The sequence below is a fragment of the Nomia melanderi genome, chromosome 11 (genome assembly GCF_051020985.1).
Source record: "Nomia melanderi isolate GNS246 chromosome 11, iyNomMela1, whole genome shotgun sequence".
Lineage (NCBI taxonomy): Eukaryota > Metazoa > Arthropoda > Insecta > Hymenoptera > Halictidae > Nomia > Nomia melanderi.
Genome location: NC_135009.1, coordinates 15,677,339 through 15,689,851, shown reverse-complemented (window position 1 = coordinate 15,689,851; position 12,513 = coordinate 15,677,339). Strand labels below are relative to the sequence as shown.

Below are 12,513 nucleotides of genomic sequence, written 5' to 3'. Positions count from 1 at the left end.
AAATATTATATATATATATATATATGTATATGTATCACTGAAAGTAACGAACAAAATGTATGTTAAGTACAGGCAGTTATATTTTGTTTTAAATTATTACAACGTTCGTTAAAAATAGCAAGTGAAACATACGAGACTTTTTCTGCAACTTATCCGTATTAGCTACTGCTACAGTCTGAATTTAGTGAATCGGTTAGTACAAGGGTGTCGAACTATTTCCCCTCAAACTAGTAACTCTCGAACCGTGATTCCCCTACTACCTCTGTTCTAAGAGTTTGTTGAAACTGTGTGTGTAAGCGGTTTTATATTTTTAAATGGTTTAATTTAAAAATGAGTCGTTATAAGTTTTTACCGTGAACAAGAGCAGTTTTACTTAAGAATTATTGTGATTTTCTAACTATTTTTGAATTTGTGGGGGAAAATTCTTATCTCAAAGTTCAACCAATGAGAAACCTTAATTTTCTTACAAATAAAGTTACGTCGGTTAATGTAGGAGTTTAAATAGAATACAGTTTTTTTTTTGTAGGAAAGTAATTAAAAAGTAATAAATAAATTATAATTTCATATTAAAACAAATAGTTGTTGATAATTTATAATACAAGTTTGCAAGTCATTTTCGAGTTTTATCGAATAAAGTGCCTTTCACGAACATTAAACAATAACGGAAAATGAATTTTGCCGGTCACTTACTTATTTATATTCTTATCAATTTTTTAATAATTTGCATAAAATGTGAGGTTTCTTTGAGGGGTAGCATATCGTTTTTATATGACAAGATTAGTGATTCCATAGCTTATGTACCATGTAGATTTATGGAATGTTGTACTGATGAATATGTTTCTCCTGATATTGACAGTGAGTATGTAAAATTAGAAAATGAAATATTATAAAGCGCATTTGTTTAGTAATTACATATGTTACGATTGTATATTTATTTCTAGAATTAGAAGATCTTCTCACTACAAATCTTTATGGGCAAGACATTGCTCACCATGTGATAATAAGTGCTTTACGTGGACATTTAAGCCGATTTGATCCTCCAAAAGCTTTGGTTATGAGCTTTCACGGTCCCCCAGGAACTGGTAAAACATACGTGACACAGATGATTGCAAAATCATTTTATATGAAAGGTGATAAAAGTCGGTTTTACCATTTTTTCAATGGTCGTAATGATTTTCCTTTGCAACAAGATGTAGAACTCTATAAGGTATATCTTTAATTATAGGACTGGAATTAAACTGAAATTAAAGAATGCATGCATGTAATATTTCGTTTTTTTAAACTTACGTATGAAATGATTTTTATACTATGCTGTTTGATACAATATAGGCAGAATTACGCAAAACTATTATAGATAGCTTAACAAAATGTGAGAGGTCATTATTCGTATTTGATGAAGTGGATAAGATGCCAGAAGGTCTATTAAATGTTCTTGTACCATTCTTGGATTATAATGCACAGTTTAAATTGTGGAGATTATCTGGTTCTTTGTTGAATACTAAGAAAGCAGTTTATATATTTTTATCCAACACTGGCAGTTCAAGAATTATACAACGTTTATTAAATCTTTGGGAAGAAGGAAGACATAGAAGCAAGGCTAAGCTTCATGATTTTGAGAATTTAATAAGTGTTGGGGCATTTAATGAAAAAGGTGGTCTTCATCACAGTGACACAATTGACACTAACCTCATAGACCATTATGTTCCTTTTTTGCCACTAGAAGAAACACATATAAAACAATGCTTAGTCAAAGCTTTCACAGTTAGAAACGTTTCACCAAGTGAGGATATGATACAGGCAGCATTATCTTATACAATTTTTGGACCTCCTCCTCATAATCTTTATGCAACAGCTGGTTGTAAAAGATTAGAGCAAAAAGTGGCTACTATTATATATAATGAGAGGAAAAAAACTATAAAAAGTGAATTATAGGAGTACACAAGCAGTATTTGTTTTAGATTAACATCTGAATAAGGACTAAATTTTATTGATTATTTTCATTGGCACAATCAGAAAATACGTGTAACAGTTAAAAAAATAGTACAATTAATTTGTTACTATAATGCGTGTAGCGATAGTCGTGTATTTATATTGTATATATCTAAGAAATGGTTAAAATTTGCATTGCTAACAATAAAGAATTACACTATATACAATTGAGGCTTGGCAATTGACTTTAAAATATAGTCATAAAGAGAAAGTTGTCTAAAATTATGAACATTTGATAATATAATATTTTCGTATGATTCTAATATACAAAGATAGACAACTTTGATCTTTATGAATCATCTTTTTCTAAAATTTTTTGATATCGCCATATCGTACTGAAAAATAATGAATTCTTCTTGTTTATACAAGTCGCTAAATATATTTGTTTTTATACGCTCGATTCTCATACACGCACGTGTACTTTCTATTTATATAACTGTGATACAGCACAACCTCGAGTCAAGAGAACAACAAAATAAAACTGTATTTTTTATAATGATATCGATGCGTGAGTGAATTTACTTCTATTTTATACAATGTAAAAATGTGTTACATTTCTTTTGTTCTCTGCTGAGGGGCATTTTAATAAAAGTATTATGATTGCACGATGATGCGATTAATATGTGAAATATTATCCTTAATCGTCCGTGCCATCACATCGAAAAAGTACCTAAGCAATATAATTTATGCTTATTGTTCTTCGACATAATCCTTTGGAAAAAATCCTACGTGATCGTCTATTTTCCCTTTCCACCATCCTTTGGCATCGCCTTCTTTACTCAATACTACGACTGTACAACCTCGCTGTAGGCTCAATTGATTACGTTCCTCTGCATGAAAATCGAATAGTGCCGTTGCCAATACACGCCTGTACGGCCATAACAAGCGTTGATCTAATCTCTCAAAATTCTCCGATAATGATACCCGTTCGTAATATTCGACAAGCTCGACTACACTTTTAAAAAACCGAGATTCACTGAGATAATACAGATCAGCTCCGTCAACGTTGCGTTTAAATACCCTTATATGTTTCACCGCTCCATCTGCCCTATAACATTAACGTACATTTCCTTTAATTAACTCTTACAAAATTGTCAATTTTTCAGTAAAAATGAGAACCGGCTTATGGGTATCTTACTTGATACTAAGAGCGTAATTAGTTTCATGCTTTTGCCGTGATTGTCCGGCAGGCCGTACTCGCAACATGTATGTGCCGTCTTTGCGTTGTTCCAATTTATTCGAAGCTGTGTCCCGTCCCATTTCTCCTACGAACCATAATCTCATTGAAAGAGCACGTTCGCAGGGCAAAGGCGGCGGTGGCGGAGGTGGCGGCGGTACCGGCATACATCGACCCGAGTGTGCAATACATTGTTTGTGTACAGCGAAGCGGCAAACTTCACACCGATACCCCTATACGAGTGAATCATATTATAATGAATTTGTTACATTATTCGGTCGATGTCTGTATCGAGGATGTTTTACCTGAAATATACGGCCTTTCAAGAACTTCTTGCAATACTGACAACTAAGAGCGCCCTCGAAAGTTGTAAGTTTAAACTTGTGGTTAGTGTTACGGCACGCTGCAGGATTAACATTATCCATTGCATCCTCTAACGCTTTAATCCACATCTTTTTCTGTTCTTCTGTTTTGGCGTACAAAGTGTACGCTGTGTATTCTTGTTTATGGACAAGCATCCATTGATAAGTCCATCGGATATCTTTGCCAAGGGTTCGTCTTCCTGTAGGGTCTTCCAATCTATATTCATCTAGCCGTAAAGTTTCACGGTATAAATATTGTTCTCCTCTACCCGCTTTACAAATTAATACTACTTGTTCGAAGACAAATGCGTAACGAACCCTTGTTCGTTGGTCACCGTGAGCTTTCACCTGAAAGGTCGATAAGATGTTGTGTTAGTATATATTTCTTCATATGCCCTTGATAGTATAATACCTTAAGTTCTCCATCTCTTAACAATCGGCCAAAATCTTTTAATTGTGCGTCCTCCGGGACATCCCAATCAATTATCGATGCCTGGACATCTTTTATAATGTCTAACGTGTCCGAGTCACGTTTCACTTCATTAATATATTGAGCTATATCCACCATAACTTCTCTAGCTTCTCCGAGATATTGTCGATCTTTTACCCATTCGCAAGGAGTTTCTTCTACTAATTTATCTAATAATAAATGATATTTCAAAATTCTTTGCATAGGAACGGAGAGTATATCCCGCAGCTTGAATTTACCATTATTAGCTTCTTGTTGGCATCTCTGTAATCAGTATTTTTATCAAATTTATTCCATAGTCATGACAGACTAAACGAAAGTGTTAACATACTTACAATAACTTCTTGATTAACTAACTCATTATGGGCACAAACTTCTTGTAATGTGTTTTGTGCAAGTGTAAGATTTGCGCAATAATCACCGTATATAAGGAACTTTTCTCGCCAATCAAGGAAAACCTGTGCTAAAGTAACGCCAGCTCTTGCCTTCCGAAGCTGACTGTGAAAACCAGCATGGATTTCTGCGAGTTCTTTAATGCCAAAAAATATCCGTGCCGAATCTTCCGGTCGTAGCGTGGATGAAAGTGGTCTAGCAAAATGCCTGAGCAAACTATTAAGGACGTCCGAGTAGTTCCGTTCAGTTTCAACGAGTTCTTGAATCACGTAATCGCTTTTCCCACCTCCAGGAATTATGCCATCCTATATTATCAGGAAAATGCATTTAAAAATTTGTTCGTAATATACAAGAGGTGGAATGCAGAGTACTATGAAGCATGACAAGACCAATGATTAACATTAATAATTTACAACTTTATAATGTTACTGGGATAAACCATATATATATGGTTATGTATATATATATATGGAGAAAGGAAAAAAAAAGAAAAAACTATAACGACCTGCGCAACAGATGGAGGAGGTGGCAAGTGCAGACTACAAAGGTCCTGGTAGATCTCTTCGCTTTGAGCATGACTGCAATATGCTCCATAATCATCCTCCTCTCCAACTGGATCTTCATTGTCCCCTCCTCCACCTGCTTCATCTCCTTCGCGTCTTCTAAACCTTCTGCGGCGACCTTCACCTACGCGGCTTTAGCATAAAAATATGAACAGCCATGCACTATTCATGCACGAAAAAAATAAAACTTCCGGCAAACGCAAAACTACTTTTAGCAAAGATACATTTCGTTATGAATAAAAAACATAGCTGAACACATAAAACTGTGAAGTAAACATGATTTTAAACAGTGCCAGTATCACTGTACTAATTTATAGTTAACTTAGAAACAAACAAACGGTTTATACGTATTCAATGACTATTTTGAATGATAAATTACAGTGATGTTTGGTACTTTTGTTGTACGACACTTTAATCTTTTAAATAACAAACGACAGATACCTTCTTTGTGGAAGGCCAGTCGTGTTGAGAATTACTCGAGAAGCAAAGTAATTCCTGATATACTTGGGATTCATCTAGATCCATACTCTTAGGCTTTATGGTAAATGCTACCACTCCTGTTGTGGGGCTGAACCCATTGACAGAAGTTATTGAAAAATTATATTATGCAACAAATAGAAAGATACGGTGTTGTATGTTATAATGTATAAATTTCTTTGCCATGTGTTTACAGTAATTTATTTTAAACGGCAATATTTATAGAGTATACAGTACTCTTTAAAAACATAGATGCTTACCCAGCACCGGCACTTTGTAAGTCCTTATATATGTCTTCTTGCGATCTACCGTGACCAATGAAAAAGCCGCTATATAAAAAATATATCACATATTAAATTAGTATAATTTACAGTTAACAGCTAACAACAATTATTAAATTAGTATAATTTACAGCTAACAACTTGCATATTATAATTTGCTTACGGAATATTTTTCTGCCTTAGCCGTGGACAATTAGATAACACAGATAATGTGCATAATACACGATGAAAATTTGATAGATCAAACAACATGGAAGGCTCAAACAGGTCGGAATTCGATAGGCCATAAAATGCTGAGCATGCTGCCAAAAATAGTTTTATGTTCCTTAAACATAAGAATTGTGCCAGCTGTGGTTTCTGATTGACATCTTTCATCTCTATGGATTCAGGATACACGGTACTCAAGAGATTACATAGCAATACACCATCTCTCAAAGTATAGGCTAAATCAACTGCAGTTGCTTCTGGCCAGTTTGCTTTATGATCCGCTCTCAAAGCTCCGCATCTAGTCAGCCATTTGGCACATTCATGCCAGCCATTCCCATTATCCGAACTGCTTTCGATTCTACTCATCTTTACTTATTTTCAACAATGAAAATGTTAAAAGTTTAGCTTAAAAGTTTCTTCAACTTGTAATGCATTTGGCCACAGAGACTTTACAGATGTGATTTTTCACATTGAAAAAACTACAAAAATGTAAAAACATTACTCAACGTTTCAAGTTGTCTATTTGGAAATAAAAAAAGTGCATTGATAAGTTGAAAATAGTGGGAGAAAACTATGGAACAATTTATAGATGATAGCATGATCAAAAATATATTATGATACGAGATACTGTTGTATTCTCGCGATATAGGCAAATAATATTTCTTAATGCATACCTCCATTCGCCGGAGAATCAATTCGTTTCTTCGATCTTCTGTCAGCGTTAGAAATATTCTGTTATAAGTTCTGCAATAGAAGAACTCATTATTCCGTTCCCTGTCGGTTTCTAGAGATATTTCAACGGAATTTGTCGTGCCGTCTAAAATGCTCTGTTGGCAGTGTCATCGCTAAGAAAGCATTTCGTTTAGCTACGATTTTAATACGTGAATACTCCTTTACGCGATATGTCTTGTTTTCTCATTGTAATATTATGACGTTCGGCCCACTGTAGCTTGCGGCCGCCATATTATTGCTTCAATGCAGTCGATCATATCACATATATTACGTTGCCACCATTCGTTTCCCACGTTTAGTCATAGATGGAACCGCATGTTCCTTTGGAAGCAAATTATATTTAACATTTCGAAAATGGGATCCTTTTCGAATGAAACAGTGACTAATTCGATGATACCAATTAGTAAAATCAATTTAATCAACTTGTCGCATAAATTGTACTATAAAATAGAATAGATGAGAAATGTTTAAGTGTTCAATTATATTTAATAGTTATAAGAAACGTGATGTGAAACAAGGAACTCATACAGCGGTCAGCCAATGGGATGAATAAAGTAGAATGACGTGAGCGATGCTTCGTTTGCGGACCTTGGTATTTACATTGAACAGTCAGTTCAGTCTCTCTGCGGAGTGCAGACTGTAATGACAGTAGTATCGTTCCTCGAACAGCTGTTGAACCGTGTCGTGATTTATTTGTGAAAAATGTTGGTACGTGTACAGGCTTCAATTTACAAAGAAACTCGATAATTCCCAATCATTTTCAGTAGCAGTTATTCGTTGCCCTTAACATAAACAATTATTTCAAACTATTCACAATCAAGCTTTCCATTCGGTAGCGGAACATTTTTATTTCATTTCCAAACGAGCGATGGGGTAAATGAATTCTCATGTTTCTTATATTTCATTCGACCGGTCATTGCGATCTATTTAATCGATTGTTGAAATTCACTAGTGCGTAGAACTCGAAGCATTCGTTACGCAGAAAGATCGAATCTCGACCTCAGCGTGTTAAATGTTACTCATAATCAAGAATACTCGCGAATGACGCCTCGCAGTCTTTGTCATCGAAAGTCGAGGACTTTCAGGAAGCGGCGACACAAAGAATAAGAATTCTTCCATTATTTTAGTCGACCACGTCGCGTGTCCTACGCCACACGATCGCTTGGCTGCTCGTGTGTAACGCTGTAAACGGCAATGTCCAAAATCGGTTGCAATGCAAAGACGAGAATAACGCACCGGTTGACTGGTGAGTGTTTGCATCTATTGTTCTTGAGATCATCGAACACGCTGTTCTTTCATCGGCTGTTTAACCCTTCGCGAACGAGGATTCTCTGAGATACAAAACCATCAACAGACGAAGCTAAATTATATTAAGCTGCCCTCTAATCTTCGTTCAAGTTAATTGTAATCTTTCGGTCGTAAGGAATGCTGGAATTATGACACTGAGGTTTTTCGAGAAAGGAAGGAAGATAAGATCGATGTTACGTAATCAGATATAAAATGTGCATTGATTATATCAACCAAATTAGCCCCTTGTCATACAATGACGAGTGAGACTCGTGACGAAGATTTCTAAACCAATTTAACGACAATCAATGTTCATACTCACGGATCAAAACTATTTTGCTATTATCAATTTATTATCTTCAAATGAAATTTCCATGTAGAACGGACAATTTTGGTGCGTTTCTTCCAAATAGTTGATAATAAAATGTTTTAAAATTAAAGGGGTTAAAGATACTTTTGGGACAACCTGGTATATCGATTACTCGAACAATAGAATAGGAAACTGAGTGTCGATCTCTCGATACTCAAGTAATTAAGTCATTCGCTAGTTTTCCAAATACGAACATTTCGAAAATGTCGACATTCGTCAGCAAACGGTTAGGTCGTTTTTCATCCGTTCACGAAGTATCGGCGTCTCTTATGGAAAACGAGCTAACGACTTTTTAATGGATTCGATAAATGAGCAGCCGCCGGGCAGAAAATTCCTCGGTGATAATCGTTTCAGGTACGTGCTGTATAAATTACCGAAAACCTCGACGAGCAGCAATCCCTTGATCAGAGATGGCTACGCGTATCTGTACGCAACGAATGCAACCATTGGGACCGGTTGGCATTTGTCCACAAGGTCCATTGCTGCGAACAATTCTATCCCTGGAATAACGTTAGCGCCTCTCTACGACCAAGTAAGATCGAGTGCCATTAATTACCGCTAATTGTCTAAGCGCCTCGACGTTCAACAGTGAGCCTTTTGATTCTCAAGAAATCTGTCACGAATCCCATCATTCGAGAGGCTGACGTTAACTCGACAATATTTTTCATTACAGACGTTCATTATTGTCTGACGAGATATCAACATTATTTGCAACTTACATAAAGGAATATCTTGCATAAATTACGGGGCAGAATTGTTTTGTGTTAATACTTTATCCAGTATTTTATCTTGAATTTTTCATTTTATAATTCAGTTCAATCGAATGGCGACTTAGGTGCAAAGGGTTACCACTTTAACCCTCTATAAGCCCGTGTAACTTTGAAGTCACATATCAATAGACTGGGTGAAATTGATTTATTTAATCTTTATTGCAAAATGACGAATGACATTAAATGATTAATCAACTTAAACTTTTATACACGCAGGCGTTTACGTTCAACGTCATTGTAACTTCAAAGTTACAAAATATATTCGTTTTAATAAAACTATTAAAACTATTGAATACATTTTTAACATAGCGGGTTAACACCGGGTCACACGGCAGCGTGTTTTTGTTGTCTAAAGTTAAGGTAAAGTTTCCTTCCCAGTAAAAGCAAAGCAAAATTGTCCGAACATGGATTACGTTTATCCCGCAGAAAAATGAAGACAAAAGCATGTGGACCTTATACAACGACAGTCCGCCGGACACGCCGGCCGTCTTCAAGTATGGCCACACGAAGGGCGTGGTGATGGTGAACAGCGAGCAAGGTTTCTGGTTGATCCACAGCGTCCCGAATTTCCCAGCAGTCCCGGAGGGCGGCGAGGTGACGCGTCCCTCGAAGAGAGTGAACGTAACGATTCAAGGTAAATACAATTACCCGGAAAGTGGGACATTCTACGGGCAGAGCTTTCTGTGCATCTCGCTGGGCAGCGATCAGTTCAACGTTCTCGGCGAGCAGCTGATGTACAACGAGATAACGGTGTACGCGAAGAACATCCCGGAGTCGCTCGGCGCACGGTACCCGATGCTGACGGACGCGATCAATCAGAAGCGCGTCAAGTCGCCCCCGTACAACCGTAAAGCCGTCCTGAGATCCCTAGGGTCCACCAATTTCACTTCGTTCGCGAAAGGGAGCAAATGGCAGAAAGGTAATCCGGCTACCATCCGGAGGAGCCATCGGTTGCATTAGCGGCGGTGCTTTTTTCAGATCTGTATGCTGACTTCGTCGCGCCGCAACTGCAAACCGACCTGTACGTGCAGTCCTGGCTGAACGGCCGCGGCAAGCTGCCTTCCACCTGCAGCCGTAGAAAGTAAAACCGATGCTTTTTAGCTCCCGAGCGTTCCCCTCTCCACCGTTCCCATTTGTTTCACCGGCACCGCTGATTTCCAGGATCTACAACGTGAAATCCTTGATATTCGACGCGGCGAACATCGATTTCACGAGCAGCCGCGATCACTCCAAGTGGGCCATAACCGTGACCAACAGAACGACCACGCACTGGGTCTGCGTCGCCGACATCAACAGAGCTGTAAATATGCCTGCCGCCGCGTTTTAGCCTCGTTTCCGTCTTGCGAACGACGAAACGTAACGCACGGGACACGCTTTTCAAGATGCTCGGTTACTCCTCTTTTCAGGACACGCAGTATTCCCGGGGCGGGGGAGCGGTGTGCTTGAAGCAGCCGTCGTTGTGGATCGATTATCGGAATGCTATAAACGACGTAGAGCCCTGCCATTCCAGGTAAACAAGTTGTTTTCCTCAGACCAATATTGATAAAGCGCGGATACAATTAATCGATCTGTACGTTTCGCGCCTGGTGAAATAAAATTAGTGCAATTAACCGTTACGGAGACACGTGATCCCCGTTGCTAGGCGCCGATCCGGGGACGGCGAACGGCGCCTAGGAATCCTCGTCTAGGATGTTTCTCGCGCGAACGCGCGTATATCATTTAACGTTGCGAGTGTGCTTATTGTTTTCGGTAAATTGCGAGAGACGATAGCGCGGCGGCGGCGCGCATCTAGATACGCGTTTGGCATTGTGCCCGAGCACTAATTCAGTTCCAACTGCGGTACGCGTGTAGCGTGTAGCGTGTAGCGCGCGAGCACGGACCGGGGTGGCGAGGGAAATTTATCGGAAGCACCGCGAGAGCGTTACCAGAAGTTTTTCGAGGCTCCCCCGATCCGGCGTCGTCGCGTGATCCGATCGGGTTCCCCGGCGATGCGTATCGCGAGCTTCCGCGCAACGTCGAGCCGCGTCCGTCGGTACACAAAGCAATAACCGTCCTATTAAAGGCAGTTTACTTGCAAGTGTATAAAGAAGAGGTCTCGGTGGTTCTTTATTACCGTGGAGTAAGGACGGACAGGCGGGGATCAGGAGCAGTTCTTAAATTGGATTTTATGAAAGGCGGCAGCAGCGGCTCTCCTCCCGCGCCGAGTTCTTGTTTCGCCGTCCTCCTCCACGGCCGTGCTTATTGTCCGCCCAAGGAAATTGCAAAGTAGCTCGACGTGCCGTTAATGAAAGGGAGAAAAAAGAGTAAGAAAGCGAAAGCTGCTGCCGCCGAGGTTTTAGCGAGCGGAAACGGAGAGGAACGATTTGCCGCTTAATGAAAATTCCGGGGAATCGACGGAACTTCGGCTCGTTGTTTATCGCTGTTTCGAGTTACACGGCCCCTTTGATGGACTTTGTCCCGAAGATTCCTCCCTCGCCGGGGGGAGAAAAAGTTGTCTAAATGCTGCCCCGCGGAACGCGTCGCCATCGATTATCCGCCGTAATTACTCGGCCCCGTTGCGAGCGTTACGTTAACCGTTCAACGTTCGGTCGCTTCCGATCCCCGCGTCCTTTCAGCCGTTCGCTCCGCGTCTGCACGCTCGTCGCTCGCGCGAAAATCGGTCAAGAAGTCCGGGTACGGTACAGAAGTGGCAGGGATAAAGTTGTTTCGACGGGAACCTCGATACGCTCGTGTTCGCCGAGGCGTAAATCGGCGGCGCATGTTGCCAGGGGACAAAACAATACCGGAAACGAGAAACGGGCAAGTTCGGCGAAGCATCTGGTAGCGGATGCTTGGAAAAACAAGCCGGTCGCCGCCTAAAGGGGATTAAGAGGAGAAACGCGGGCAACCGGACAGAAATGGATTCCTTTAACCCGCTGCGCGGACAATTTTTCACGGAGCTCGGATCATCACTGATGAAACACATCGTTTATGCAAATTCAAGGTTTCAAGAGCAAAATCAGAACAATAAATTACCAAGGAAAACCGTCTCGACAAATATTATGAGCACTATACTTTAGCTATTTCATACATCCACGATCATTCTGCGCGATTTTACGCTTCCTCTCGGGAACGCAACGAGATCCGCAGTCTGTTAACAACTGTTTACATTATTCTTTGCATCGGGATGTACGTGGGATGCGCCGGGGAATGCGAGATTCGCGCGGGCCCTGTTCGCCGCGATAAAAGTTGCCCGGCGAAGATTACGCGCGACAGGTTTGTTCCATCGATACGTAACATTCCGAGTCGTCGCGGTCGAAGGGTCGCAGATTTCGGGTGAAACGCCGAGCGTGTACCGGTGTACGGCGAGCGGGTATGAAATTTCGCCAGCTGGAAAGACGAGGAGACGACGCCGCGTTGTTCGCAGCGATATTTCAGCATTAAAGGTGGCCTGTTC

General features: G+C 39.9%; 3 protein-coding genes across 5 annotated transcripts; 2 read left to right on the top strand and 1 right to left on the bottom strand.

Annotated features, from left to right (window-relative positions):
- The first annotated feature begins 30 nt into the window (after nucleotides 1-30).
- Nucleotides 31-2,200, top strand: LOC116432105 (torsin-1A). 2 transcript variants are annotated; one of them, XM_031988473.2, is made up of 3 exons: nucleotides 31-855; nucleotides 942-1,207; nucleotides 1,330-2,200. In XM_031988473.2, the coding sequence occupies exons 1-3, from the start codon at nucleotides 669-671 to the stop codon at nucleotides 1,930-1,932; spliced, it is 1,056 nt and encodes a 351-aa protein (XP_031844333.1). In that variant the 5' UTR covers nucleotides 31-668; the 3' UTR covers nucleotides 1,933-2,200. The 2 variants fall into 2 exon arrangements, with proteins under 2 accessions (XP_031844333.1, XP_031844334.1); XM_031988474.2 differs by having other exon boundaries at nucleotides 31-859.
- Vav (Vav guanine nucleotide exchange factor) lies at nucleotides 1,972-6,914 on the bottom strand. Of its 2 annotated transcripts, none has more exons than XM_076372182.1 (9): nucleotides 6,593-6,914; nucleotides 5,875-6,397; nucleotides 5,691-5,759; nucleotides 5,395-5,521; nucleotides 4,333-4,695; nucleotides 3,941-4,261; nucleotides 3,472-3,876; nucleotides 3,128-3,399; nucleotides 1,972-3,037 (listed from the first exon to the last, which is right to left on the bottom strand). In XM_076372182.1, exons 2-9 carry the CDS (start codon nucleotides 6,282-6,284, stop codon nucleotides 2,680-2,682), a joined length of 2,325 nt encoding a protein of 774 aa, XP_076228297.1. In that variant the 5' UTR covers nucleotides 6,285-6,397; nucleotides 6,593-6,914; the 3' UTR covers nucleotides 1,972-2,679. The 2 variants fall into 2 exon arrangements, with proteins under 2 accessions (XP_076228297.1, XP_031844326.1); XM_031988466.2 differs by lacking the exon at nucleotides 5,395-5,521 and adding an exon at nucleotides 4,896-5,085.
- Nucleotides 6,915-7,239: 325 nt separating this feature from the next.
- Nucleotides 7,240-12,105, top strand: DNaseII (deoxyribonuclease II). The gene is made up of 8 exons (XM_031988387.2): nucleotides 7,240-7,358; nucleotides 7,778-7,896; nucleotides 8,662-8,839; nucleotides 9,504-9,996; nucleotides 10,056-10,158; nucleotides 10,239-10,377; nucleotides 10,484-10,587; nucleotides 11,846-12,105. Exons 1-8 carry the CDS (start codon nucleotides 7,353-7,355, stop codon nucleotides 11,934-11,936), a joined length of 1,233 nt encoding a protein of 410 aa, XP_031844247.2. The 5' UTR covers nucleotides 7,240-7,352; the 3' UTR covers nucleotides 11,937-12,105.
- Nucleotides 12,106-12,513: the final 408 nt, after the last annotated feature.

Bases quoted from the DNA above. Each gene is read 5' to 3' on its own strand.
- LOC116432105 (XM_031988473.2), top strand. From the start codon at position 669: ATGAATTTTGCCGGTCACTTACTTATTTATATTCTTATCAATTTTTTA. The intron at 856-941 runs GTGAGTATGTAA...ATTTATTTCTAG, and splicing joins TGTTTCTCCTGATATTGACA to AATTAGAAGATCTTCTCACT. The intron at 1,208-1,329 runs GTATATCTTTAA...GATACAATATAG, and splicing joins AAGATGTAGAACTCTATAAG to GCAGAATTACGCAAAACTAT.
- DNaseII (XM_031988387.2), top strand. The intron at 7,897-8,661 runs GTGAGTGTTTGC...TAATCGTTTCAG, and splicing joins AATAACGCACCGGTTGACTG to GTACGTGCTGTATAAATTAC. The intron at 10,159-10,238 runs GTAAAACCGATG...GCTGATTTCCAG, and splicing joins TCCACCTGCAGCCGTAGAAA to GATCTACAACGTGAAATCCT.
- Vav (XM_031988466.2), bottom strand. From the start codon at position 6,284: ATGAGTAGAATCGAAAGCAGTTCGGATAATGGGAATGGCTGGCATGAA. The intron at 3,877-3,940 runs GTATTATACTAT...TCGACCTTTCAG, and splicing joins TAAGAGATGGAGAACTTAAG to GTGAAAGCTCACGGTGACCA. The intron at 3,038-3,127 runs GTAAGATACCCA...TTAATGTTATAG, and splicing joins AATTACGCTCTTAGTATCAA to GGCAGATGGAGCGGTGAAAC.